Source organism: Podarcis bocagei, assembly GCF_964188305.1.
Source record: "Podarcis bocagei genome assembly, chromosome: 7".
Lineage (NCBI taxonomy): Eukaryota > Metazoa > Chordata > Lepidosauria > Squamata > Lacertidae > Podarcis > Podarcis bocagei.
In genome coordinates this window covers 29,950,321-29,977,217 of record NC_138132.1, presented here as the reverse complement: position 1 = coordinate 29,977,217, position 26,897 = coordinate 29,950,321, and the positions used below count along the sequence as shown (strand labels likewise).

The following is a 26,897-nucleotide window of genomic DNA, read 5'->3' as shown; positions in this document are numbered from 1 at the left end:
GCTCCTGCAGCCTATAGTTGTATAAATGAGATTATTTCAGCAGGTGCAACTTGCCATGCAAGCTGTGCAAGGCCAGCAATAGTTAGTAGCCGCAATGGGTATTTTCTGCCTTTACTGTTGGACACAGTGTGCCACTAAATACCACTTGCTTCCCGCACAGGTGGGGAGAACACGGTTGCAATCAGGTCTTGCTTGTGGGCTTTCTAAGAGACATCTGGCCACTATGGTAACAGCATTTGACCACATGAGTCTTTGGCCTGATACAACAAGGCTCTTCTATTCTCGTAAGTATAGTAATATATCCATTGAGTACAATGGGACTTGTAAATACACCTAGGATTCTGCTTCAGAGGTGAAAGCAGCTTTCAAATAACAGATGAGGAAAGAGTGGCCCTCCACATGCTGTTGGGCCCCAGCATCCCCACCCATTAGCCATGCTGGCTGCAGCTGATGTGAGTTGGGAGTCAAAACAGTATCTAGAGGGCTGTAAATTTCCCCACCTATTTTAAACTGGCAGACATGCCTGACCATTATGCCTGTTTGCAACAAACAGAACAAGCTTTCCACTGCCAGATTTGCAGTGCAACTCTATAAATGTATACTTCAAAATAAGCCCCTTGATTTCAGACATACTTGCTGGTAAATTGATTGTTGTTGCTTTAAGAGGGGATTTTAAAAGAGCCCAGAGCTGTACACCTTGCCCTACAGGGAATAACATTGCACTGGCTTCAGCTGCTCAAACTCAAGACGGCAAACGCAAGGGTGGCACCTGGTAGGACCTGTCAATTTTATTATTTAGGAGAGACCAGATAACTTTCCTGTTAAATGGGCCTTTGGTGCAAGATGACGTCTTTCTGTCCCACCTGTTTTGAGAAATATATTATGCCCTGATGTCTACCTCTTACTCTCCTCAATATTGAGAGATACAAAGACTGGAAAGTAAATACATGGGGCAGAGGGAGGATGGTTTAAACTTTAGGCTTAAAGTTTGGAAGGGAGAAGACAGCTGGGTTTGAGCCTTATAGAAGAATCACCTTGTACTCTTGCTTATCTTTTTCTGAATATCTTCATTGCTGGAGAGTCCTAGGAGGAAGTCACTGCCTGAGGTCCAGCAATCCTGGTAACTATGCATGGCTGTTCATGTTCTCTCCTTTTTAAAGTATGGCTGGGTACATCTAGGTTAGACCTAGATTGTAGAATCATCCTCTTACCCCCTTCTCCTACAAGCAGAATCCTCAAAGTTGCTAATGCAGTCAAATAACACTAGCATTTGTTTAGTGCTGTAGATGCAGTTTTTAAGAAGTCTCCAATCCTATGCACACTTACCTGGAAGCGAGTTCCATTAAACTCAGTGGTCCTTACTTTTGAGTAGACATGCAGGATTGCACTGAGAACCACTACAGTCCTTAAAACTAAGGATTATAAACAGGCCAATATACTCTCTTCCTTCCCTCCACTCGTCTGCAAATTGTACATTTGGATGCAAGTATTATAACCTGGTTATGGATGCTATAACAATGGCAAATTAGATGCACATTTTTATTTTTATATATTTAAGGCTTTTAAACCCACCACCCACACAGAGTGTCCAGTTTCCTTCAAGATCCTCTTCCGCTACATGGCAGTGCTCAGCCATCAGTCTAGTTTGAGCGAGGCCGGGCTCCAGTCAGGGATCGGAAAGAGGCTAAGCACCAGCTGTTGATGCTGGGGGGGGGGGCAAGAAGCTGCTCACTTTTTACTGGCCTTTATGGCAGACTTAGTTATTTTAGCTGCCCCACTAGCCTTCTTCTCCACAGACTTAATTACACCCACAGCCACTGTCTGCCTCATGTCCCGAACAGCAAAACGACCTGCCAAAGAGAAGAGAACTCATTAGGGCACAGAAAATTCAATGCAGTTTCTGGAATCTTTTTACCTATGATCGACAGGTTTAAAGTGCCATGGCTTAACTGCAGTTGCGAAGAGTTTGATATTTGTAGCTCCACTCACAGAATTACCAGTTGCTAGTACAGTGGTACCTCGGGTTAAGAACTTAATTTGTTCTGGAGGTCCATTCTTAACCTGAAACTGTTCTTAACCTGAGGTACCACTTTAGCTAATGGGGTCTCCCGCTGCTGCTGCGCCACTGCTGTACAATTTCTGTTCTCATCCTGAAGCAAAGTTCTTAACCCAAGGTACTATTTCTGGGTTAGCGGAGTATGTAACCTGAAGTGTCTGTAACCTGAAGCGTCTGTAACCCAAGGTACCACTGTATTCCTTAGGAAGAAGGACTGATTATTAAACTAGTTTTTAAAGCTGTCACATAGATGTAGCTATAAATGGCTGTAGAATGCAAAACCGCAAGCTAGAAGAGTGCACCATTAGCAAGCAGCAGCCTTCCTAAAAGCTAGAAACAAATGCCTAACCAAGGTGAGGGTAACCTTTGGTCCTCCAGATGTTGCTGCACTACAACTCCCTTCAGTCCTAGGAAGCATGACCAGGGATTATGGAAGTTGTAGTTCATCAACATCTGGAGGGGCAAAGGTTACCTACTCTTTGCCTAGCCACTCATATCATACAATAGCCACTAATAGTTAGCATGTGGCACATTTAATAGGAGGATACAGTCAAAGATCATACCTCCCTGCCAAGCTTCAAAGGAGGACCTGATTCATCACAACTGACCACAGAATGATTCATTATTTGTTTATTTGGACAATTTATGTGCACTGTTTTCAAGTTCAGCCTACTCAAAACGGCTATTGAGGCAGACAGGAGAGGCCTGAAAAAAGACTCCTAAACAGACCCAGAAGGTCCTACAGAGGCAGTCATTCTTAGCAGAAGAGTACCCTTACATGAGCAACACACATCAAGTACAAACCTACTCAAAACTTCCTGTTATAGCAAACTCTCAAACCACATTCCGCAGCCACTCCCACAATTCAGTCTCACATCCTCAGTCAAGGGCAAGATGTACTGTGTACAGACTTAGCTACCCAAAAATCTAATTTTTCAGTCCATTTTTTAAAAATCCAAGTTGCTAGCCCTCATGGCTGTTGTGGTATGTGCACATGCACAATGCCCCTTAGTGCCAGAGGAAAACAGGAACATAGGATGCTGCCTTACACCACTGGCCCATCAAGCTCAGTACCGTCTGCCCTGACAAGCCACAGTTCTCCAGGGTATCAGCCAGTGAGTTTCTCTTCCAACCTTACCTGGAGATGCCTGGGATTGAACCTGTGACCTTCTGCATGCAAAGCAGATGCTCTGCCACTGACCCAATGGCCCTTCCCCAGATCAGGGCCCAGGCATAGCTGAATGATCTGAAAAGGCCCTTGCACAACCTAGACCCTCACCTTTCCACATAATGAGGAAAACCAAAATGATGCCCATTAAAATGGAAGTACGGACACTTTTGCATGATGGTTCCTGAGACCAAGCAGAAGGGTTTCGTCTGTGGGTTTTTTGATACATTTGGAAGTCATTTTTAATCAAGATAGTGGACTGAACCTTTCTAAGCTATACCAATTTCAAAACTGCCCTGATGTTTTAGTTTTTTAGAATTCCTAGCCAATCCCAGATATGAGGCCACGAGTCTCTGATAAATGTGCTGCAAACTTACCAAGAGGTGGGTATTCAGAGAAGCTCTCCACACACATGGGCTTGCCAGGGATCATCTGAACAATGGCCGCATCACCAGTCTTCAGGGATTTGGGGTCATCCTCCAGCTTCTTGCCTGACCTGCGGTCAATCTTCTCCTTCAGCTCAGCAAACTTACAGGAGATATGGGCTGTGTGGCAGTCCAAGACTGGGGCATAGCCTGCTGAGATCTGGCCTGGGTGGTTCAAGATGATCACCTACATCAAGGTCAAGGAGGAAGAACATGTAGGACTTCTGAAAACATTTACTCTACCTGTCCAGCAGCCTTTCCCCAACTGGGTGCCCTTCAGATGTTTTGGACTACAACTCCCATCAGCCCTGGGAACATGGGAGATGGCCTTTTCGGTGGCTGCTCCTCAACTATGAAACTCACTCCCTGGTGAAGCTAGATTGGCACCCTCCTTGCCATCCTTCTGCTGGCAGGTACATTTTTTTTGCTCCAATAGGCTCTTAGGAATTGACTGCTTTTTATGAAAGAGCTGGTGTCGTGCTGTTTTTATTGTAGTTTTTGTAAGGTTTTAAATAAATTGTATGTATGTATGCATGTATATAACTTTTTGTTCTATCAGTGTTTACTTTTTTAATGATTGCTTCCCCCCCCCCTTTTTGCGGTTCTTATTTTTACTTTTTTAAGTCACCTTGAGTCCTGTTCTATGATGATGTTGCTACACAGCAGAGGTAGGAAACTACCCACTTGACATTGGATGATTGTTCAACTTCAACAGATTCCTCTTGCTGTTATGCAGTATTCCACAAGCTTTGTTTTCTTCTCTAAATGCCATGCCACCCGGGCAACTTCATGTTTCTGACCAGGACAGTTCAGGATTCAGAATACTTGTAATGCAAAGGGCTTGATCTCAGTGGTGACTGGAGCCCATGGCATTATTATTTACTGTATCAGCCATGTTGATCCTTGATTCTGGCCCTGATTTTAGGTACTTAACCTGTGCAGACTGGAAATGAGAATTGGGTATCCAATGAAGCTTGGCCTTTTTACACCTGATCTGGGAGGGTGGGGCCTCAGGCTGCTGAGGTGGTGTTGAGGAGGGAGTTGTTGCTCTTATTGCTAGGTTGTTGTTGTTTTTGTATTGTTTGCTGTGATTTATGGGAATTGTTCAGTTTCGTTTTGTATTTTTGAATTTACTACTGATGTCTTCTTTTGTTATGTTGTAGTTATGTATTTTTTCATTATGTAAGCCGCCTTGGGCATGGCTTGAATTGTGGAAAGGCAGCATACGTTCGTTTGTTTGTTTGTTTGTTTGTTTGTTTGTTTGTTTGTATGATTAACAGGTAGTAAGTTGACCTATGCAGGTGTGGGGAGATAAAGGCCTGGCCCACCAGGCCAAAAAGGTCCCCATCCCTGCTTTATGGAGTTACAAGGATATGCAACCAAGCATGGGAAGGGCTGCAGCTCAATGGAAGAGCATCTGCATACAGAAAGTCCCGGTTCAATCCCCAACAACTCTAGGTAGGGCTGGGAGGGAAACCAGGCCCAAATCATGGAGACCTGCTGCCAGTCAGTGTAGACAATACCAAGCTAAATGGACCAATAAGTGACTAAATATGGAAGCTTCCTCTATCTCCCAAGACCCCTCTGGCCCTGCCCACCCCTCACCTGGGCTGAGAAGCTGCCTGCCTCCATGGGAGGGTCGTTCTTGCTGTCCCCGGCCACGTTCCCACGACGGATGTCTTTCACCGACACGTTCTTGACGTTGAAGCCCACGTTGTCTCCTGGCAGGGCCTCCGCCAGCGCCTCATGGTGCATTTCCACAGACTTCACCTCTGTGGTGATGTTGGTGGGGGCGAAGGTGACCACCATGCCGGCCTTCAGGAACCCTGTTTCCACCCTGCCCACCGGGACAGTGCCAATGCCTAAGGGTAAAGCAACAGGGTTACCCACTGAGCTGCACAGCTAATGCCTGACAGAGTTACTCCAAGCTCTGCCTCATAGAACAACAGCCGTCCCCAGTCGAGTAGTGAAAAATATGGCCTAGTCAGCCTCAGGCAACCCACTAGGCTTCCATATGTAAAGTAGTACTATTTAACTCTTAAGAATTGGTGGCCGAGTTTGTGTTTCTCCTCTTCCATCCCAGTCTCTTTTCCCTTGTGTGCCATGGCTTTAGGACTGCAACTCTGCAAGCAGGGGCTGCCTTATTTCAGTTGATTCTATGTAAGCTGCTCCGGGAGCCTTTTTGGCAGAAATTCAGGCTACAAATGCAGACCAGCAAGGACTCGGAATTCTTCCTGAAAGCTGGAATATTTGCCTGCATTGAATCACTGCACTGTGCATAACTATTGAAGCGCAGGTCAATATCCTTTTACATTATTATCCCACCAGTACAATAATGCATACCACCAATCTTGTAGACATCCTGCAGAGGAAGGCGAAGGGGCTTGTTAACAGGGCGGGAAGGAGGGATAATAGAATCCAGAGCTTCCAGCAAAGTGGTGCCAGAGGCATTGCCTTCCTTCCTGGTGATGCTCCAGCCCTTGAACCAAGGCATCTGCCAACAGAGATGAAGAGCATGTGCAGTTTTCAGCATGCCTGCAAATATTTGTGACAGCCTGAAGTCACATCATGCAATTCTACAACTGGAGACCTTCTACAGCTGGTCTTTGGAAGTGGGCATGTTCTCCTGTCTCTCTCCTGGGAATGTGTTTCCAGTTTTTAGGAGGGGGTAGGAACAAGCTTGGCAAGTCTAAGCTTATTCCCTGGGATCTTCAGGTGGGAGCTTACCAAAGACCTCCTTCATGGGACTCTGGAGAACTACTGCCAATCTATGTTAGCCAAAGTGGGCCAGCTGGGCAAACAGCCTAAATCAGTATGAACAGGGCTATGCGTCTTCTGCAATTCCACTGGATGGTGGAATTCAGCTCACCAAAAGCCTCAATGTTTATTTTCAAAGGAGGGGTAAATGAAGTTTCTAGTTCTTATGACTGCCAGAGGTATGCTTGAAAGTGGGCATAAGATGTCTGCTTAAAACTCCAATGCCAGAATAGATGCTTAAGTAAGATTTTTAGACATGGGATAAAGAAAGGATGAGGTCTTGTGACGCTCCAGATGTTTGACTCCAAGTCCCATCAACCCCAGCATATAAAATCAGGAATGATGGGCGTTGTAGTCCAACAGCATCTGGAGGACCACAGGGTCCTTTGTGCTGGAGAAATACCACTGACCTCATCAATCTACCGTATTTTTCGCCCTATAAGACGCACCGGCCCATAGGACGCACCTAGTTTTCAGGGGGGGAAATCAAGGAAAAAAATATGATTTCCCCCCCGCAGCTCTGGGAGCAGCGGACAGGCTGCACGCAGCCTGTGCGCTACTCCAAGACCTTCTCCCTGCTTTTGCGGGAGGTGGCGGAATTCCCCCACCTCCCGCAAAAGCCCACAGGAGCCCCACTTGACTCCTGCGGGCTTTTCGACTAGGAGGGAGAAGGGACTGAAAGGGCCAGTCAGTCCCTTCTCCCTGCTTGGGGAAAAGCCCCCAAGAGCCGCTTGCTCTTTAAAGGGTGCCCGGCTCCTGCAGGCTTTTCTAGGAGGTGGGGGAATTCCCCCCCCTCGTAGAAAAGCCAGCAGAAGCCGCGGAGCCCCTTTAAAGAGCGCACGGCTTTTGCCTGCTTTTGCGGGAGGTGGGGGAATTCCCCCATCTCCTGCAAAAGCCCGCAGGAGGGAGAAGGGACTGATTCGGCCAGTCAGTCCCTTCTCCCTCCTTGGGGAAAAGCCCCCAAGAGCAGCGCGCTCTTTAAAAGGTGCACGGCTCCTGCAGGCTTTTCTAGGAGGTGGGGGAATTCCCCCACCTCCTAGAAAAGCCGCGGAGCCCCTTTAAAGAGCGCACGGCTTTTGCCTGCTTTTGCGGGAGGTGGGGGAATTCCCCCATCTCCTGCAAAAGCCCGCAGGAGGGAGAAGGGACTGATTCGGCCAGTCAGTCCCTTCTCCCTCCTTGGGGAAAAGCCCCCAAGAGCGGCGCGCTCTTTAAAAGGTGCACGGCTCCTGCAGGCTTTTCTAGGAGGTGGGGGAATTCCCCCACCTCCTAGAAAAGCCGCGGAGCCCCTTTAAAGAGCGCACGGCTTTTGCCTGCTTTTGCGGGAGGTGGGGGAATTCCCCCATCTCCTGCAAAAGCCCGCAGGAGGGAGAAGGGACTGATTCGGCCAGTCAGTCCCTTCTCCCTCCTTGGGGAAAAGCCCCCAAGAGCGGCGCGCTCTTTAAAAGGTGCACGGCTCCTGCAGGCTTTTCTAGGAGGTGGGGGAATTCCCCCACCTCCTAGAATTAAAGAGCGCACGGCTTTTGCCTGCTTTTGCGGGAGGTGGGGGAATTCCCCCATCTCCTGCAAAAGCCCGCAGGAGGGAGAAGGGACTGATTCGGCCAGTCAGTCCCTTCTCCCTCCTTGGGGAAAAGCCCCCAAGAGCGGCGCGCTCTTTAAAAGGTGCACGGCTCCTGCAGGCTTTTCTAGGAGGTGGGGGAATTCCCCCACCTCCTAGAAAAGCCGGGGAGCCCCTTTAAAGAGCGCACGGCTTTTGCCTGCTTTTGCAGGAGGTGGGGGAATTCCCCCATCTCCCGCAAAAGCCCGCAGGAGGGAGAAGGGACTGATGCGGCCAGTCAGTCCCTTCTCCCTCCTTGGGGAAAAGCCCCCAAGAGCGGCGCGCTCTTTAAAGGGTGCACGGCTCCTGCAGGCTTTTCTAGGAGGTGGGGGAATTCCCCCCCTCGTAGAAAAGCCAGCAGAAGCCGCGGAGCCCCTTTAAAGAGCGCACGGCTTTTGCCTGCTTTTGCGGGAGGTGGGGGAATTTCCCCATCTCCCGCAAAAGCCCAAAGGAGGGTTGGAGAGCAGCGGCAAGGCGTCGCGCGCCTTCCTGCTGCCCCCCATCCTCTGGGGCTGGCGATGGGGGAAGCGCTGCTTTCCCCACCGCCAGCCTCAAACCCGGGTTGGAGAGCAGCGGCAAGGCGTCACGCGCCTTCCTGCTGCCCCCCATCCTCTGGGGCTGGCGATGGGGGAAGCGCTGCTTTCCCCACCGCCAGCCTCAAACCCGGGTTGGAGAGCAGCGGCAAGGCGTCGCGCGCCTTCCTGCTGCCCCCCATCCTCTGGGGCTGGCGATGGGGGAAGTGCTGCTTTCCCCACCGCCAGCCTCAAACCCGGGTTGGAGAGCAGCGGCAAGGCGTCGCGCGCCTTCCTGCTGCCCCCCATCCTCTGGGGCTGGCGATGGGGGAAGCGCTGCTTTCCCCACCGCCAGCCTCAAACCCGGGTTGGAGAGTAGCAGCAAGGCGTCGCGCGCCTTCCTGCTGCCCCCCATCCTCTGGGGCTGGCGATGGGGGAAGCGCTGCTTTCCTCCACCGCCAGCCTCAAACAGCAGACTCTCCTGGCTTCAGCGGAAGCAACGCGAAGCCTCCGGAGCGCAGGCTTCGGAGGCTTCGTGTTGCTATCGCTGAAGCCAAGGAGTCTGCATTCGCCCCATAAGACGCACCCACATTTCCCCTTCATTTTTGGAGGGGAAAAAGTGCGTCTTATAGGGCGAAAAATAAGGTAAACTTCCCTACTGAGTAGGTTTGAGGAAAGGGGGAGAAAAATACGGTAGGCTACTCACATTACTGCTGGGCTCCAACATGTTGTCTCCATGCCACCCAGAGATGGGCACAAAGGCCACAGTGGCTGGGTTGTAGCCAATCTTCTTGATATAGGCACTCACTTCCTTGGAAATCTCCTGGTAGCGCTTGCTGCTGTAAGGAGGCTCTGTGGAGTCCATCTTGTTCACCCCAATGATGAGCTGCTTCACCCCCAAAGTATAGGCCAAAAGGGCATGCTCACGGGTCTGCCCACTCTTGGAGATGCCAGCTTCAAACTCACCCATGCCAGCAGCCACAATCAGCACTGCACAGTCAGCCTGGGGAGACCAAGAGACAGCTCTGGAATACTGTCTGGTGTCTAGGGACTCCCAAGGAGTCAGGGTAGAATCTAGGGCACAGTTAGGGCAAACCAATATGGCAGGCATAAGTCATTTACATTCATCTAGAAACTATTAGTGCCATGAAATGGGATACAAATCTCTAACGGAGTTTCAAGAGCCCTCAGCAAACTATAACCCATGAGGCTGCGTTAGGGCAAAGGTTTGATTTCCAGACTTTTTATCATCTTGGTAGCCCACCTCTGCACACGTTCCAGCTTGCCAATATACCATATTTTTCGCCCCATAGGACGCACCGGCCCATAGGACGCACCTAGTTTTTTTGGGGGGAAATAAAGAAAAAAATTATTCCCCCCCCAGGTGCGGGGCTGGAAGAACCAGGTCGGGGAACAGCGGGAAGGCGCGCTCCCCCTCCCCGCTGTCCCCCAAGCTTGTGGGGCTGGCCTCCAAAGCAGGTCTCCGCAAGAGGTGGGGGAGCTTCGGGGTGCAGGCAGCTCTCCCACGGCTTGCGGACAGCTTCCTGAAGCCTGGAGAGCGAGAGGGGTCAGTGCGCACCGACCCCTCTCGCTCTCCAGGCTTCAGCGAAAGCCTTCATTCGCCCCATAGGACGCACACACATTTCCCCTTCATTTTTGGAAGGGAAAAAGTGTGTCCTATAGGGCGAAAAATACGGTACTTCTCAAACTGGCACCCAGAACTCGCCACAGTACTCCAGATACGGTTTGACCAAGCCTGAATAGAGTGGAACTATTAGAAGAGTGACTAGTGGGGTGCCACAGGGTTCTGTCTTGGGCCCGGTCTTATTCAACATCTTTATCAACGACTTGGATGATGGACTCAAGGGCATCCTGATCAAATTTGCAGATGACACCAAACTGGGAGGGGTGGCTAACACCCCAGAGGACAGGATCACACTTCAAAACGACCTTGACAGATTAGAGAACTGGGCCAAAACAAACAAGATGAACTTTAACAGGGAGAAATGTAAAGTATTGCACTTGGGCAAAAAAAATGAGAGGCACAGATACAAGATGGGTGACACCTGGCTTGAGAGCAGTACATGTGAAAAGGATCTAGGAGTCTTGGTTGACCACAAACTTGACATGAGCCAACAGTGTGACGCGGCAGCTAAAAAAGCCAATGCAATTCTGGGCTGCATCAATAGGAGTATAGCATCTAGATCAAGGGAAGTAATAGTGCCACTGTATTCTGCTCTGGTCAGACCTCACCTGGAGTACTGTGTCCAGTTCTGGGCACCACAATTCAAGAAGGACACTGACAAACTGGAACGTGTCCAGAGGAGGGCAGCCAAAATGGTCAAAGGCCTGGAAACGATGCCTTATGAGGAACGGCTAAGGGAGCTGGGCATGTTTAGCCTGGAGAAGAGGAGGTTAAGGGGTGATATGATAGCCATGTTCAAATATATAAAAGGATGTCATATAGAGGAGGGAGAAAGGTTGTTTTCTGCTGCTCCAGAGAAGCGGACACGGAGCAATGGATCCAAACTACAAGAAAGAAGATTCCACCTAAACATTAGGAAGAACTTCCTGACAGTAAGAGCTGTTCGACAGTGGAATTTGCTGCCAAGGAGTGTGGTGGAGTCTCCTCCTTTGGAGGTCTTTAAGCAGAGGCTTGACAACCATATGTCAGGAGTCCTCTGATGATGTTTCCTGCTTGGCAGGGGGTTGGACTCGATGGCCCTTGTGGTCTATTCCAACTCTATGATTCTATGATTCTATTACTTCCCTTGATTGAGACACTATACTTCTGTTAATGCAGCCTGATTAACTTTTTTTGCTGCTGCATCACACGGTTGACTCATGTTAGGCTTGTGTGGTCTACTGACAAGCCAGATTCCCGCTCCCCCCCATCTTTTTTTTGTGCAGCTGGTTCTTCCTGCCTTTTCTTAAAAAAGGTAAGTTACATTTTCCTTTGCATTTTTTTGTAAAGAAAAAAGAAGCAGCCATAACTAATGGCACACGTTTCCTCTCCAGGGGAGTGGAAGACAGCAACCTTACCTGAGAGGTCCCAGTGATCATGTTCTTTATGAAGTCCCTGTGGCCGGGAGCGTCGATGATGGTAATGTAGAATTTGCTGGTTTCAAACTTCCACAGGGAGATGTCGATGGTGATCCCTCGCTCACGCTCAGCTTTCAGCTTGTCCAGCACCCAGGCATATTTGAAAGAGCCTTTTCCCATCTGCAAGGAAGAAAGAAAACTACTTTTAGAAACCAAACTATACATGATGCAAAATGCATCATCAGGAAGCCCAACTTTGTTTGTTTTGTAATTACAGTGGTACCTCGGGTTAAGAACTTAATTCATTCTGGAGGTCTGTTCTTAACCTGAAACTGTTCTTAACCTGAAGCACCACTTTAGCTAATGGGGCCTCCTGCTGGTCGCCGCTTGATTTCTGTTCTTATCCTGAAACAAAGTTCTTAACCCAAGGTAATATTTCTGGGTTAGCGGAGTCTGTAACCTGAAGCGTATGTAACCTGAAGCATATGTAACCCGAGGTACCACTGTAATTGCATGCATGGATGGCAATGGGAGGGAGCTATAATTAGGACTGCAGTGCAGCACATGGGAAGATTTAAACTTTTCATTCTCTACCACATTCCTTATTAAAATGACTTACCTACTCATTGCTGTAAGAGCTGTTTCTTTCTGGAATTAATAGCATGCGAGAGGGATTTTCAAAACGATTGTAACAGGGGTAGAAAGGGTTAACTCTTCTCCATGGTCATATACCAACAATAATAGCCTCTTAAATGAATTTAAATACAGTGGTACCTCAGGTTACATACGCTTCAGGTTACAGACTCTGCTAACCCAGAAATAATACCTCAGGCCAAGAATTTTGCATCAGGATGAGAACAGAGATCGTGCTCCGGCGGCGCAGCAGCAGCAGGAGGCCCCATTAGCTAAAGTGGTGCTTCAGGTTAAGAACAGTTTCAGGTTAAGTACGGACCTCCGGAACGAATTAAGTTCTTAACCCGAGGTACCACTGTAGTTAACAATAGTTTGTTAAAACAAAACAAATCCCTGGTGTGCTTGCTACTAGGCATTTAACATCTAAGCTAGCTTTCTCCTGAATCTTGTGCAGTTGCAGGAGGTAGATGTAGCTGTGAGTGAGAGAGAGTTAATATATTGCTACCAGCCACCCTAAACTCTGCCAAGCGGTAGCAAGATTTCAGGGGTCTTGGAACTTAACCGGGGTTTGTGTTCCTTTGGAATGAGGCATGGCAGAGCCTGTAGTGTCTTTAAGACATATAGTTTTATTTACACATACATACACACACCTTAGCCTTGAAGATGGAGGCTACATTCAGTTAAGTCAGCATCTTAAAAAAATAAAAATAAATGCATACTATTTCCAAAACACTCCAGTGGGGTGAGAAGAGGACAGACACGGGGAGATAGGATTCCTGGAGCAGCCAGTGGCTCAAAGCTACCCCAATATCCTAGTTGTGCAAGCACAGTCAAGAAAGCAGGAATACCTTGTTTTTTATTATCTCTGCTGGATGGATTTGATACATTGGATCTTAAGTTGCTGGAAACAAAGAAGATATATTAATAAAGTAACTGGATTGTTGGAGAAAGATTACTAAGTAACTAGAATCCCTCTAGAGGGGGTTCTGAGACATTACAATGGCTGCAGATGGAAAAATACAGGCAGAGCTGGAAAGAATGTTCCTTCTCGTGGGAAGGTTACAAGACCAGAGTACAGCTTTGGCTACAGATGTAACGACCTTGAATTCTAAAGTAAGCAAACTTGTTGATTGCGTTAACGACTTGACTCAAGAGAATTCCGCAGCCGAATTAGAAGAGATATCTGCAGATTTAGAGGAGCGGGAAGGAGGAGCTGAAGTGTTGCAGGTGGAAAGGGACAACCAGAGGCCTACAAAAAAGAACTACAAGGAAAACAAGATTTGGACAATGAGAATTTGGACTGAAATTAAGAATGAAGAATGGAGTGATCTCTTCATGGGGAGATCGGAAGAACTATGCATTACAAATCTGATTAAGATAAAAGTTGGAGCTTTTGGGACATTTGGACTTAAAAGAAGTAAGAAACATGATTTGGGCTCCGCTTTTGAAAATGGAGGACTGGTTGGAAGTAACATGGATTTTGCTGGGACAGAGCTCCTCCGAGACTTGATGACCAACATAAAGGACTACCAACAAAACCGGCAGAGAGGGACTGAGAGAGATTTGAAGGCCTCGGACGTGAGGAATCCAGGCTAAGAACTGATATTATGGACATATTTTGGGGATTGAAACCGTGAAAGGGGGGGAGTTTTTGAATCCAAAGGGTGTATAATTTTATGTTGTTTTTTTGTTAGTATGTTTAGTAATTATTATAAAATTGGGAAATCTGTGGAAGGGAATTTGGGTCGACCTTAGAAAAAGACGTAAAAGATTAGTATTATGAATTAATTGAGGTATAAGTCAAATTTGGTTAATGAAGAAGAATTTAGTTAAAAAAATAATAAGGTAAAGGTGGGAGATAAGAACTTGCTGAGTTAACTATTGGAATTAGGATGTATGAGGGGGAGGTGTGGGGAAGTCAGGGAAAGTGGTTAAGAAAGTAAGGATTTGAAATTATGCATGTTTGTGTTTGTGTGTCTGTGTTGTGTATTGTATAAAATCTGAAAACCCAATAAAAATTTTATAAAAAAAAGAAAGCAGGAATACCTAGAGGCACTACCTTTCATTCTAGGCCTGAGCCCTAGCATGAACTCACCTCAGCTGCCTCCTTCTCAAATTTCTCTATGGTACGCTTGTCTATGCCTCCACACTTGTAGATGAGGTGGCCTGTGGTGGTCGACTTGCCAGAGTCCACATGCCCAATAACCACTATGTTGATGTGGGTCTTCTCTTTGCCCATGGTGACGAGGCTGAGGGAGCCTGTAAGGATTGGAAGCAAGAGGACAAAGCCCAGATGTACCTGGAAGAGGGGGGGGGGAGTCTACAAACATGGTTCAAACTGCAGCTACACAACATTTGCAGGCGCCAGCTGCAAAAAAAGGACTCTGGAGTCCAAATTATGCCTCCAAATTTAACATCAAAGTTTTTCTACTATGCCTGCATGCTTCCCCCCAGCAATTTTTTTTTTGGGGGGGTGGTAAGTAGAAGACAGTGGCCCCAATCAGAGCTTGCTAATTTAAGATGCCCATGCCCATCTGATCTGGCAAAAAAAACCTATCCAGGCTTGAATTCTGGTGCATGCACCAAAGTTACTGAGTGAGACCCATTTAGACTGCTGTAAAGATGTGCAGTGAACACACAAACACAGACACACAGCCAAGACAAAACCCTGGATCAGAGAAAAGACCAGAAGGGAACAAAATAAGCAGGATGGGCGGAGACCCCCACCAGCAACTGGCACCTTCACTGGTCCAGTTTGACAGCCCTATATTCTGCATTATGGATTCAGAAGTAAGTCCTATTCAGAAATCCTATCCGGTTCAATGGGCATAAAATAGGTGGGTTATGAGTCTACAATTTTAAGAACTAGGGAGTAAATCCTATTGAGCACAGTAAATATGTATAGGATTGCAATGTCTAACCCCAAATAAATTCACCCAAATAGCCACAGTTGGGGTGGGCAGGGGGCCAGATAGGGCAGGTCTCCTGCACCTTTAACAGGTATGTAGAATTGAGAATCTCTCCTCCGCAGGTGTGCCTGGGATGACAAGCAGCTAAATTCGCTTCCCCACACAGATATTAAAGGCACAGGAGCACAGCCCCTTCGCCCAGCCACCCTAGTCGCAATTTCACGAATTGAGCCCTAAATGCACGTTTCCGAGTACTCCTCACCTCTCCCGACCCGAAAACCAAACGCCCCCTAACCGAAACCGAAGCGACTTCGAAGTCAAAGCAGACCAGAGTCCCTTCACCTTGCTAAGATCAGCGGGGGAGACACACACACACACCCCGGCCAAGCATCGGTTTTATCGAGGGTCTTTGAAAAGAAACACACATCCCCTTTCCAGCCTGCGTGTAAACGGATCAATTCGAATGAACCTCGTAAAAGACACCCAACCCTTTCCACGAGCAGATGCCAGCCTCTTTGCAACGCACAAGTCACTCGCGAATAAAACGGGCTGAGAAATCCCGCCGTCCTCCCGTTCAAACCCCGCGTCACCTTTCTCCACGTGTGAATCCCAAAGGCCCAATATGCACGCAGTGCTTTGGTCCGCGGCTTTTAAGTCCTCAAAGGCGGGGCGGAATTTGGGCCAAAAATCCCACCCCCCATCGCTTCTTTTCAGCCATCACAATGGATTGATGGGAGGGCTGGGTTGACATGAAACAGAACTTTTTAAAGGTGGAGGGAGCAAACGAGAGAAGTAAGGGGGCACTGGTGTCTCACTTTACTTCGGAATTTGATTTTTTTTTACAAACTCTTACTTTCCTGGAACAATGAGGGCTAGAGAGTGAAAATGATAAAATGAGACATTCCCTTCAGTTTTAGCGGTGGATCTGTTTCTCTACAGGGAAAAGGGTGCTATATGCGGCCACAATGCAGTGCAAAAACACTTTTTTTGAGACAGTGGACATGGCCAGAGCTCCAACTCTCATCCGATCTAGCTGGCATAGGCAAGGGTCAGGGATGATGGGAGTTGTAGTGCAGCAATATTTAGAGGGCCACAGGTTGCCCAGCTCTACAGTAAACCTGCATGAGTTCATGCTGCTCCTGCTAGACCAGGGGTGTGTGGTTTGAATATTAACATAACTCTAGACAGATTTCTAGTGCAGAATTTATATATATATGGGGGGGGGGACGCCTCTCATTGGATTCTTCCATTTTATCTGCAAACAGAATACAGTGGTACCTCGAGTTACATACGCTTCCGGTTACATACGCTTCAGGTTACAGACTCCGCTAACCCAGAAATATTACCTCGGGTTAAGAACTTTGCTTCAGGATGAGAACAGAAATCGTGCTCTGGCAGCGCAGCAGCAGCAGGAGACCCCATTAGCTAAAGTGGTGCTTCAGGTTAAGAACAGTTTCAGGTTAAGTATGGACCTCCGGAACGAATTAAGTACTTAACCCAAGGTACCACTGTATATTTATTTTTGATGGATCAGTCTCAATTTCCAGTCTGAAGAAATGCTCCACTGAATGTAAAGCAATTTTCCATTGCTTAGGCTGTATAATACATTCAAATTCCTTAATTCACACATCTCGTAAGATCCATTAAGTTTGTATGAACAATGGCTACAGGTTCAACTTTCTTTAAGGATCCAGCTATTTCCTCCAATGATTTAGGAGATGTCACTCATTGTCCCTTTTAATCTAACACCCAGGACCCGAGGTTTGACTAGCCACACCCATTTGTTATAGATGAGAACCAATAATTGATCAGTTTCCAGTGGAGTAGCTTTGTGGCACTTTAAAGCCTCACAAATTTATTATGAACAGTTCACAAAAACTAATGCCATAATGAATTTGTTGGACTTTTAGGTCCCACAAAACTCATTGTTAGCTTTGCTAGATTGGTTAGTCACTCTTCCTGCAGAAAAATAATTAGGAAATGAACACTTTATCCTGAGTTCACACACACAGACACACCCCTTGCTCTTTAGGCAAAAAAGCTCTCAGAATAACATAACATGTGAAGTAAAAGGAATTGAGAGGGAGGAGGAGAAGCAAGTTCAAAGACAAATTATTCAACTTACAGAGCGTAGTTCATAATATAGTTCAAAGACAGGTTTGGTGTAGCTGAGCATACACATGTTTACTCAGAAGCAAGCTTAGTCTGCATTTAATGGGCTTTACTCCCAAGTAAGTTTATTTTATTTCTGTATCAAAATATTTAGAGACCCCACTTTAATAAAAATACATAAATAAGGTATGCAGCATACAAAACAAGATAAAACATCAAACATTAAAAACTTCCTATGAAAAACTAGCTCCAGTAAACTCGGTGGCAAAGGATTGCTAAGAGGTTTAGCTATCTATATAGAAACGATCTAAAAATGTTCTCACTAAAGACCAACTAAGAAGACATGAATGAATCAACAAGCTTTCGAGTTTATCATAATTATTTATCAACAAAGAAAAATGCTGGGTTTTGGTTTTTTTGCAGAGATACAACATAGTATTTCTGGGCATGATGAAAAAGCATCTGGTGAGATGAGCTCTTGTCCACGAAAACTTATACCACTGCAAGGCTGAAGCCCTGAACCCATTTACTTAAACGTGAACCAAACTAGTTCATTTTGTAAATGGACTAACATGGAGCAGAATCAGTTCCTTTGGGGACATGTTGAACTTGAAATAGTTCCTTTTTAAAATGAACTTTCCAAGCTCCAAGCAGCCCTCCTGTCTGATCAGGAATGTTTGCTCCCTAACATTCTGAGGGGTTTGGGTTTGACCGTTGGGAGTGGGCAGTTGGTGATCTCTGGGGTAAGTAAGGCTCCTTAGGAAACTCTGTGGGGTTGGGGAATTGCAAAGGCGGGTCCCTACTAGTGAATATAGGCTAGGGGGATTTAAATATAGTAAAAACAAAGAAGCCCAACGTCCAGATCAACTTCCCTACAAACCAAGAGTAAGTTCATTTAACATGAAACAGCTCCATCTTTATATTTGCTAGCCTTTTAGTGTCTCTTCACTTACTTATCAAACATTATTTCAGTAATTTTATTGATATCTACTATGCTTTTATGCTCCACACACTTGTTGGTCTGTTTATATACTACAGTGGTACCTTGGGTTAAGTACTTAATTCGTTCCGGAGATCCGTTCTTAACCTGAAACTGTTCTTAACCTGAAGCACCACTTTAGCTAATGGGGTCTCCTGCTGCTGCCGTGCCGCCGGAGCACAATTTCTGTTCTCACCCTGAAGCAAAGTTCTTAACCTGAAGCACTATTTCTGGGTTAGGGGAGTCTGTAACCTGAAGTGTATGTAACCTGAGGTACCACTGTATTCTCTTTTGTATGCTCGATGTTATTGCAGGAAAACTCACTTTTAAAAAGTCTGTCCTCGTCTCCTTCCTCTCACACCAGTCTCCCTGCCAGGCCTGCCAAATGTGCTGCTACTCCAACCACAGACTAAGCAAAATATTTCCTTAGCACCCACCCTTGCTGCAGGATGTGAGATTCCTCAGGTAGTTTTAGGGCAGCCTGCCCCAAGGTATTTTGGACTACAGCTCCCATCACCCTCAACCTTTCACTGTGATGGCTGGGGCTGTTGGGAGTTGGAGTCTAACACATCTGGAGGGCATCTGGTTGGGCAAGACTGGCTGCTAATCTTTCAACATGGCTTCCAGAGCGGTCTGTGAAACTAGGCCCGGTTCTCATTCCCATTCTCAGCAGCATGCCTGTCAGGAATGGCGAGAAGATGGAGAAGAGGTCTCAGAGTAAGAACAGAGGGAGGACATGCACAGAGACCAGCGATAGGGAGGTGCCTGGCTACAAAACCCCATTGCTATCAGCAGCAGAGTCCAAAGAGCCTGCAGATGGGAATCTGCAAAGTCCCAAGGTGCCCCAAATCCCTCAAACTGTGGAGCATCCTGGGACACCAGCCCCCTGGTCCAGAAGGAGGCCAGACAGGCTCAAGCAGGAGCCGGCAGGTAGGTTATTATCTTGCTTATTTTATGCTCATTTTACTGCTGGTGCCACTTTTGTACTAAACATTTTAGATCAGCCTTCTTTGACCTAGTTCCCTCCAGATGTTTTGGACTACAACTCCCAACAGCTCCAGCCAGCACAAGGATATTGACTCCGGTCTTCCCTGTCCAATGTGTATATTTGTAAAACATGCACAAAACCTCCAGATATTACAAATACACCATTAATCTCACAATAAAACTAATTTCATGTGGCAGCTGTTCCTGGAACTCCCCACTACCTTGGGAAGTGTGGAATGTAGTAGTAGTAGTACTACTACTACTACTACTTCTACTACTACTACTACTAATAATAATAATAATAATAATAATAATAATAATAAAGCCTTAGCAAGTGAACTAAATACAACTATGATCCGAAATGTTTTTTTGTTCTAGCAGGTGATGGGTGGGTGTCCAAAGATGCAGAGGCTTTGTCTGCAGTGGCTGTGGGAGGCAGAGAAGGAAACCACCAAACCCTGCAGGCAGAGAGCAACACACTGGTTCAAAAGAAGGCAAAGCCTCTGCCCCTGAAGGAGCCAGACAGAGCCCAGGCAGCAGATGTGCTTGAGAACTTCCTCAGTCATTTTCTCACCTATCTGCATGATTGCCCAGACAGGCCTTACTTCAGGGACACCAGGGAACTCGTTCCAGGCAGCAGCTATGAGTATGAAAAGGTAATGTATAACAAATGCCAGGTAAGCAGCTTTATCCAAACCTGGGCAACCTCTCAGTTGTTGTTGGGATTCAATCCCCAACATTCCTAGTCAGCTTGGCCAGTGGTCAAGGATGATGGAAGCTGAAGTCCAGCAACATCAGGGGACCCAAGTTGTAGAATAGGGCTGGGGAATCTGTGGTCCACCAGATGTTACTGGACTCCAGTTGCCATCAGACTCAGCCAGGTGACCAATGATCAGGGATGATGGGAGTTGTAGTTCAGCAACATCTGGGGTACCAAAAGTTCTCCACTCCTAGTAGAAATAGTTAAACACCCCTTATCTCAGTGCTGTCGCTCTGATCAAAACTGAGGACGTCTCCGCCCCATAAAACTTCAGGAGATCGAGCCTCCTACACCTTTGCCTAACTGGGCTCTGAGGAGGAAAGTTCAAAAATCGCACCTAAGCAGCAAACTCACCATATGGCCTCAGGTGAGCTGCAGGCTCTCTCAGCCTCAGTCTGAACCCATCTGCTCCATGGGGATTCAAATTGCAGGCAACAATCCACCACAGAGTTTCACTTGCCTAAGCCCATTAGAACCAGTGGGTATTGGGCCATATGAAGATTGTAATAGCAGTGTAACATAATGGCTGTAGATCAAACCACACCTAATGAACTTTTAATTTAAGCAATGGGAGGGAACCCTGTGGGTGCTACAGAAGGCCCCTGTGGGTGCCTGTGCACCTGCAGGCCCCACATCAGTGACCCCTGTGCTGTAATAAATGCTTACTACTGCTACTTTCTGGTTGTTGTTGTTTAGTTGTTTAGTTGTGTCCGACTCTTTGTGACCCCATGGACCAGAGCACGCCAGGTCAAACTCATGCTAGTAGCTTCGAGAACACTATACAACCATCGCGTCCTCTGTCGTCCCCTTCTCCTTGTGCTCTCCATCTTTCCCAACATCAGGGTCTTTTCCAGGGAGCCTTCTCTTCTCATGAGGTGGCCAAAGTATTGGAGCCTCAGCTTCACAATCTGTCCTTCCAGTGAGCACTCAGGGCTAATTTCCTTAAGAATGGATGCGTTTGATCTTCTTGCAGTCCATGGGACTCTCAAGAGTCTCCTCCAACACCATAACTCAAAAGCATCAATTCTTTGGCAATCAGCCTTCTTTATGGTCCAGCTCTCACTTCCATACATCACTACTGGGAAAACCATAGCTTTAACTATACGGACCTTTGTTGGCAAGGTGATGCCTCTTCTTTTTTAAGATGCTGTCTAGACTTTCTGGTACTAAAATCCAAAAAGCCAATATAATGCTGGTGAAGCATAACAGTTATCTAAATCAGGCCATTTGCACTCAAGGAGTAAATCTTCAAGGAATACTGTATTTTTTTGCACCATAACACTCACTTTTTTCCTCCTAGAAAGTAAGGGGAAATGTCTGTGCGTGTTATGGAGCGAATGCCTACGGATGGCGGGGGGATCTGCTGCAGTCGTGAGCAGAGGATCCATGGTTTCCCTTCCTTCTCTCCTCCGTGGCTCGCTTTGAAACAGCAAAGCGGGAGAAGAGCCGCTGAGTGGGGGGGGGGAGGAGAGGGACAGAGAGCCTGATTGCTTTAAAGGAGCAAAGCGGGAGAGGAGAGGAGCTGCTTACACGAGTGTAAGCGGCTCCTGTCCGGTTGGCTCCTTTAAAGCAAGCCACTTAAAACGTGGTTACAAAGCACGGATCCACATGGATCCTCAGGATTTTTGCACTGGGTCACCCCAAATTCACCATCAGATCACATAGCATGTCCATGGCTACAGCTTGCACCAAAAAAATCACGCACCCACTGTTGCCTGGGGCCGCAGTGGTGCAAAAACGTGGTTACAAAGCATGGATCCACATGGATCTTCAGGATTTTTGCATTGGGCTGCCCCAAACTCACCGTCAAATCACATGTCTGTGGCCACAGCATGAACCACAAAAACCATACATCCACTGTTTCGTTTAGAATATTTTTTTTCTTGTTTTCGTCCTCTAAAAACTATGTGCGTGTTATGGTCGGGTGCGTGTTATAGAGCGAAAAATACGGTAATTAATCTCAAGGAAGCTGCCATCTGTCTCCTTACTGCTCTGCTGCTGCAACCGCCACTAACCTGCCCCACCCCCTGCGATGCAATTGGGCACACCTCCCATAATCTCAAACCACAGATCATACTGGCTGAGGCTGATGGGAACTGAAGTCCAAAAACAGCTAGAAGGGAAGACCTCAGAGTCAGTGTGACAGGTGAGGCAAGGTTGGTTCTGTGCCTCAAGCCCTCTCCTTCCTTCCCTGTTGTCTTCAACGATGCTGTTGGTTTGCCTGCAGGTCTTGCATCCGGGCGAGTTTGAGGTGATGCTAAGCATCCTTGTCCCACAGGACGTCCAGTACACTGAAGTGGAGGGCTATGGCGGCCTCTTTTACACCCTGGCTCTCTTGAGAAAGTCTCGCAGCTTCCCAGCAACGCTCCTTCTGGAGGATGGGAAGACCATCTCCCCACGGAACATCATGGAGGAATTCCGGAAACACGTCGACCAGTTTCTTAAAGTTTCTTATTCAGGTGTGGCCAATCAGGGATTTGGGGTGAGGGTAGGAGGAAAGGATGAATAGCCAACACCGGAGTGGGGGCTTGTTTACAGACCTGAACCACTTTATACTGCACCCAGGCACCACACATTCCTGGGAGGCTTGTAAACATTGCCAGCCACAGCTTGCTGAACTATGCAGGCATCCCAAGCAACTCCCTAGGATGCCTGGGATACCCAACACACATTAAAAGCATATGACTTCCCCCCAAAGAATCCTGTGAACTGTAGTTTCCACCTCACAGAGTTATAATCACCAGCAAACCCATTTTCTGTAAACTGCTTAGAGATTTAAAAAGGTAAAGGGGTAAAGGGACCCCTGACCATTAGGTCCAGTCGCGGACGACTCTGGGGTTGCGGCGCTCATCTCGCTTTACTGGCCGAGGGAGCCGGCGTACAGCTTCTGGGTCATGTGGCCAGCATGACTAAGCCGCTTCTGGTGAACCAGACCAGCACGCGGAAACGGCGTTTACCTTCCCGCTGGAGCGGTACCTGTTTATCTACTTGCACTTGACGTGCTTGCGAACGGCTAGGTGGGCAGGAGCAGGGATCAAGCAACGGGAGCTCACCCCAGATTTGAACTGCCGACCTTCTGATCAGCAAGTCCTAGGCTCTGTGGTTTAACCCACAGCGCCACCCGTGTTTAAATTAAGTGGTTTATAAATCCTGCTAAATAGATTCGTAAATTTGCTGCACACATGTACACCTGGAGGTGTACTGCATTTTTGGCTTGCATTTTTTTCTAGCGTTGCAGGCTGTTTGGCCCCCTGAGCTGCCTCAGTTGTTCATCTAGCTGTCCATCTGGTCTTTCAGTGCCTTTTCCAGGTTGGCAGATGAGGCTGGAGAAGAAGAAGTCAAACTGTCCAGCAGTTCAGCTTGTAATGCTGGACAACCAAGGTGCCAAGTTCATGTCCTTGAACCTCGTCCCTGCTCTGGAGATGACTGGCCAGTGGCCATGCATGAAGAAGGCGAAGGAGCTGATGAAGGGGAAAGAACTGCTTCACTTGATGAGGGTGTTTTATTTCATAGCTGAACAATCCCCCGGGAGGCACAACAAAGGTAACATACCCCTCTTACCTCTGTCAGCCAACCTGGTGCCATCAAAGGGTTGTTAGGGGTAAATTTCAGGCTGGAAATAGAGGCAAAGGTTCCAGTTTCCCAGCAAACTCTTCCAATACGTAGGCTCAGCTAATGTTTCACCTAGATTCCCACTTACACACGAACACATGTGCCCATTAAGGATTTTATTTTTGTAGAAAATAACTAAACATGTCAGCAAAGCATGGAACTTTTTGAATTTTCCCCATATATGGTAAATCTGGATTGTGTGGATGCTGTGAAAAATGTGCATGCATTTGAGCATTGATCCCATGCAACAAGCCCCCACCTGGGAGTAGGCCTGGTCTGTGTTTAGCCCAGCTGATCTTGGATTCCGCTGGGCGGAAATTGGGGGCAAGACAGCCAAGGAAGGGGCTAGGTGCAAGGAGGAATGCAGCAGCCATGGGAGCCAACTCCAGGGGACTGAGGTCCCTATGCCCCCCCCAAAAAAAAATATTTCAGGGGACCCCCCCATTGATGGGCATTGCCATTCAAATGGCGTGTGTGCACCACGTCTTATGATTGAGGGCAGGGCTTACCTGGGACCCCACAATATTCAAGTTGGCACCCCTCCTCCACATCCTGCATAATTTAATCCACCTCTTTCATATAACATGTCTCCTGCCCCTATTTTTTTAAAAAAGCTGTACACCACCAAACGTTTCCTTGTAAGGACGTGTCTCCAGCTCCTTGATAATATTGATTACTGACACAAAGTGGTGCATGTCTATGTCCTGTATATTTCAGAGACCTGGAGAATTTCATTCTCTCATGTTGAAAAAGAGATTTTGAACCTCAACAGCAGGTCCCAATCGTATCACAAGACGAAGTGCTGCAGGTATGTGTGCCTGGCAACATTGTTAGGGTTTGTGATTAATGAGGGCAGCACTTAGTTTCTGACATAGGCGCTGGGGGGGGGGCATTGTGTATGCATGACTTCACGCACATGATACCCCGGCCAACCCGGCTCAGACCGCCACCCCCCTCCCCTGCTAGCCGTCTTCCTGTGTGAAAGGGGTGTGCGGGACAAAGATGTTTCGCCCTGCTACATCCCTGGCAATCCTCAAAAGGACGTGGCAGGGTGAAGCATCTTTATCCTGGCACATCCTTTTCAGGATCGCTGTGGATTTTGGGAGGGAGCTGCCCCCTTCTTGAAAATATTGGGGGGCTGCCCCCCCCGGTAGATGGTGTCCCTGGCTTCTGAAATGAGATGGGCAGCTGTACCAGCATTCCACAAATGGGGAGCCACTGCAAAAAAGACCTGTTCTCCTGTTGTCACCTACTGGTGGAGTGGGCACACAAAGAAGCCTCTGTTCCTCTGTCTCAGCCTCCTCCCTCATGCCATCCTCCTGTTCCCCCCCTCCTTGTATGTCTCAGCCTGCTCTTTGGCAGGTGTCTTGGCTGAGATCTTGCAGTGCAGAAAGGAGTGCTGGACCAGGAGTGGCAATGTTTGGCATGGAGTGCCTTTGCGAATGGAAAGCTTACCTGCTGCATGTAGGGATGAGTGCTTCGTGTGTGTGTGTGTGTGTGTGAGAGAGAGAGAGAGAGAGAGAGAGAGAGAGAGAGAGAGAGAGAGAGAGAGAGAGAGACTGTTCCCTGCTGTTGGGTTACAAGAGAGTTAGAGCAATATAGTGTACAGACAAGTTCCAAGGCATAGTAGTCATATATTAGTAAAGGGAAGAGCAATTGCTCCGCCATCACTTTCTCCACCACCTTGCCCACCAAAGTTTTCTCTTTTCCATAGTTCCCCTCAGCAGATACCCTCCATGTATGCTCTTGTGTGGATGACGTACTGTATGGCCAGAGAGATATACCTCATGCCACAAGCCCTATCGTCAAGTGACTACCCAAGTTTCAGAAATGATAACCATAGTTCATTGTATACAGAGAGATGGGGGGTGGACATTGTTTGGGGAAAAGCTCTAAGAAAAGATCTGAATGAGTCAGACTAATGACTGGGGGGGTGTCTGTTCTAGGAAAGACTGCTTGAAGATGCTGGAGGACCTTGTGAATGCTCTCAAGATGGAATACCCTCAAATGTTGGGTCATCTGAGTTCCTACCACAGTCGGACGTCCTTCCTGCACACCCTGTGGGAGTGGAAGGCTGATAAAGACTGGAAGCCTTCTGAAGTCCCTCAGTGTTTTGAGAGGGTCTTGACCAATTTCATCCACCAGGTGGCCACTGCTCACCTGACCCACTTCTTCCTACCCAAATGCAACCTGTTTGGGGCAAAGTTCTTCCCGCCCACAAAGCTGAAATTCTTATGGGCGCAGCTGAAGGAGAAGGAAGGAACTATGAAGTCGTTCACTGTGTCCCGCAAGAGACGCTGTTCTGCCCTGATTGTAAATCCTGATATGACTTGGCCTCTCATGATTACCCTTGGCCTGATAGTTCTAGTATCAGTTGTTCTCCCACAAACTGCATCTTAAAAATGTAGGGTTATCAGCTTCCACTGTTTGGTTTCTGAACTGAGAGAAAATGTGTTATAGGATATCTTTGTTAATGGCCAGTCATAGTCATCTCATCCTGACCCAGCTAGCAACATTTTGATGTATTCCACAGCAGTACTTTAGAGGCAGTGTTTTACAGGATGGAATTTGTGTGGGAAATGTGTCACTGGGCTGGAAAATGGAATATCTTTGTTAATGGCCAGTCATAGTCATCTCATCCTGACCCAGCTAGCAACATTTTGATGTATTCCACAGCAGTACTTTAGAGGCAGTGTTTTACAGGATGGAATTTGTGTGGGAAATGTGTCACTGGGCTGGAGTATATGGTGAAATAATATACCAGAGGAATGTAAATAGATGGCCTTATTCCTAGTATAAGACAGGCCAATTCCATTACCACTTTTGAACAGATCTCTGTATTCTGTTTAATTAGGAAATTGCTTCTCCAAAAATGTTGATTTGTGGGTTGGTGCTCTGTCCTGAAAATTAATTTCCCTGTGTGTTTATGCCCATAACAGCTAGTTAAAGCTACATCTGTGGCTCCAAGTTGCTTGGTCGTCTCAGTCACAATATACAGGATTTGATAATGTACTAATTTGGCATTCAGCCTTTCCCAATCTGGTGCCCTCCAGATGTTTGGACTGCAACACAATCCCATTAGTCCCAGGCAACACAGGCATGTTTCCATCAGCCTCAGCATTATGCTTGCCAGGGCTGTTGGGAGTTATAGTCTAAAACATCTGCAGGGCATCAGGTTGGGGAAGGAAGGCTAGTACAGTATCACCACCTTTTGCTTGCCTGGGTATTACTTCAGCTAGAAATGGGCTGCCTAGTTTGGTTTGGAGAGATCTCCGAGTTAATGAGTGAGATGAAAATAGTTTGTGTTTCATTTCCTTCCTCATTGTTTTGTTTATTGGTGAGTTGTGTTGG

The 26,897-nt window shown here is 47.2% G+C and overlaps 2 protein-coding genes across 15 annotated transcripts; one reads left to right on the top strand and one right to left on the bottom strand.

Moving 5' to 3' along the window:
- Window positions 1-1,525: 1,525 nt before the first annotated feature.
- On the bottom strand, window positions 1,526-17,876 carry LOC308592110 (elongation factor 1-alpha 1-like). 8 transcript variants are annotated; one of them, XM_081203355.1, is made up of 8 exons: window positions 17,781-17,876; window positions 14,283-14,446; window positions 11,555-11,734; window positions 9,219-9,515; window positions 5,993-6,143; window positions 5,255-5,511; window positions 3,602-3,836; window positions 1,526-1,850 (listed from the first exon to the last, which is right to left on the bottom strand). In XM_081203355.1, exons 2-8 carry the CDS (start codon window positions 14,424-14,426, stop codon window positions 1,729-1,731), a joined length of 1,386 nt encoding a protein of 461 aa, XP_081059481.1. In that variant the 5' UTR covers window positions 14,427-14,446; window positions 17,781-17,876; the 3' UTR covers window positions 1,526-1,728. The 8 variants fall into 8 exon arrangements, with proteins under 8 accessions (XP_081059481.1, XP_081059479.1, XP_081059485.1 ...); XM_081203353.1 differs by lacking the exon at window positions 17,781-17,876 and adding an exon at window positions 15,687-15,783 and having other exon boundaries at window positions 14,283-14,486; XM_081203359.1 differs by lacking the exon at window positions 17,781-17,876 and adding an exon at window positions 15,687-15,777.
- On the top strand, window positions 11,528-26,145 carry LOC308592109 (cyclic GMP-AMP synthase-like). Of its 7 annotated transcripts, none has more exons than XM_081203350.1 (7): window positions 11,528-11,615; window positions 18,861-19,117; window positions 19,553-19,830; window positions 22,162-22,393; window positions 23,232-23,477; window positions 24,264-24,354; window positions 25,493-26,145. In XM_081203350.1, the coding sequence occupies exons 2-7, from the start codon at window positions 18,862-18,864 to the stop codon at window positions 25,944-25,946; spliced, it is 1,557 nt and encodes a 518-aa protein (XP_081059476.1). In that variant the 5' UTR covers window positions 11,528-11,615; window position 18,861; the 3' UTR covers window positions 25,947-26,145. The 7 variants fall into 7 exon arrangements, with proteins under 7 accessions (XP_081059476.1, XP_081059477.1, XP_081059471.1 ...); XM_081203345.1 differs by lacking the exon at window positions 11,528-11,615 and adding an exon at window positions 17,296-17,327 and having other exon boundaries at window positions 18,858-19,117; XM_081203349.1 differs by lacking the exon at window positions 11,528-11,615 and adding an exon at window positions 17,860-17,951.
- The last annotated feature ends 752 nt before the right edge of the window (window positions 26,146-26,897 follow it).

Coding starts and splice junctions, on each gene's coding strand:
- LOC308592110 (XM_081203355.1), bottom strand. CDS start 14,426: ATGGGCAAAGAGAAGACCCACATCAACATAGTGGTTATTGGGCATGTG. Junction 3,837..5,254: donor CAGGCAGCTTCTCAGCCCAG/GTGAGGGGTGGG, acceptor ACCTTGATGTAG/GTGATCATCTTGAACCACCC. Junction 1,851..3,601: donor CTCTGAATACCCACCTCTTG/GTAAGTTTGCAG, acceptor TCTCTTTGGCAG/GTCGTTTTGCTGTTCGGGAC.
- LOC308592109 (XM_081203345.1), top strand. Junction 23,478..24,263: donor CCCCGGGAGGCACAACAAAG/GTAACATACCCC, acceptor TGTATATTTCAG/AGACCTGGAGAATTTCATTC. Junction 24,355..25,492: donor CACAAGACGAAGTGCTGCAG/GTATGTGTGCCT, acceptor TGTCTGTTCTAG/GAAAGACTGCTTGAAGATGC.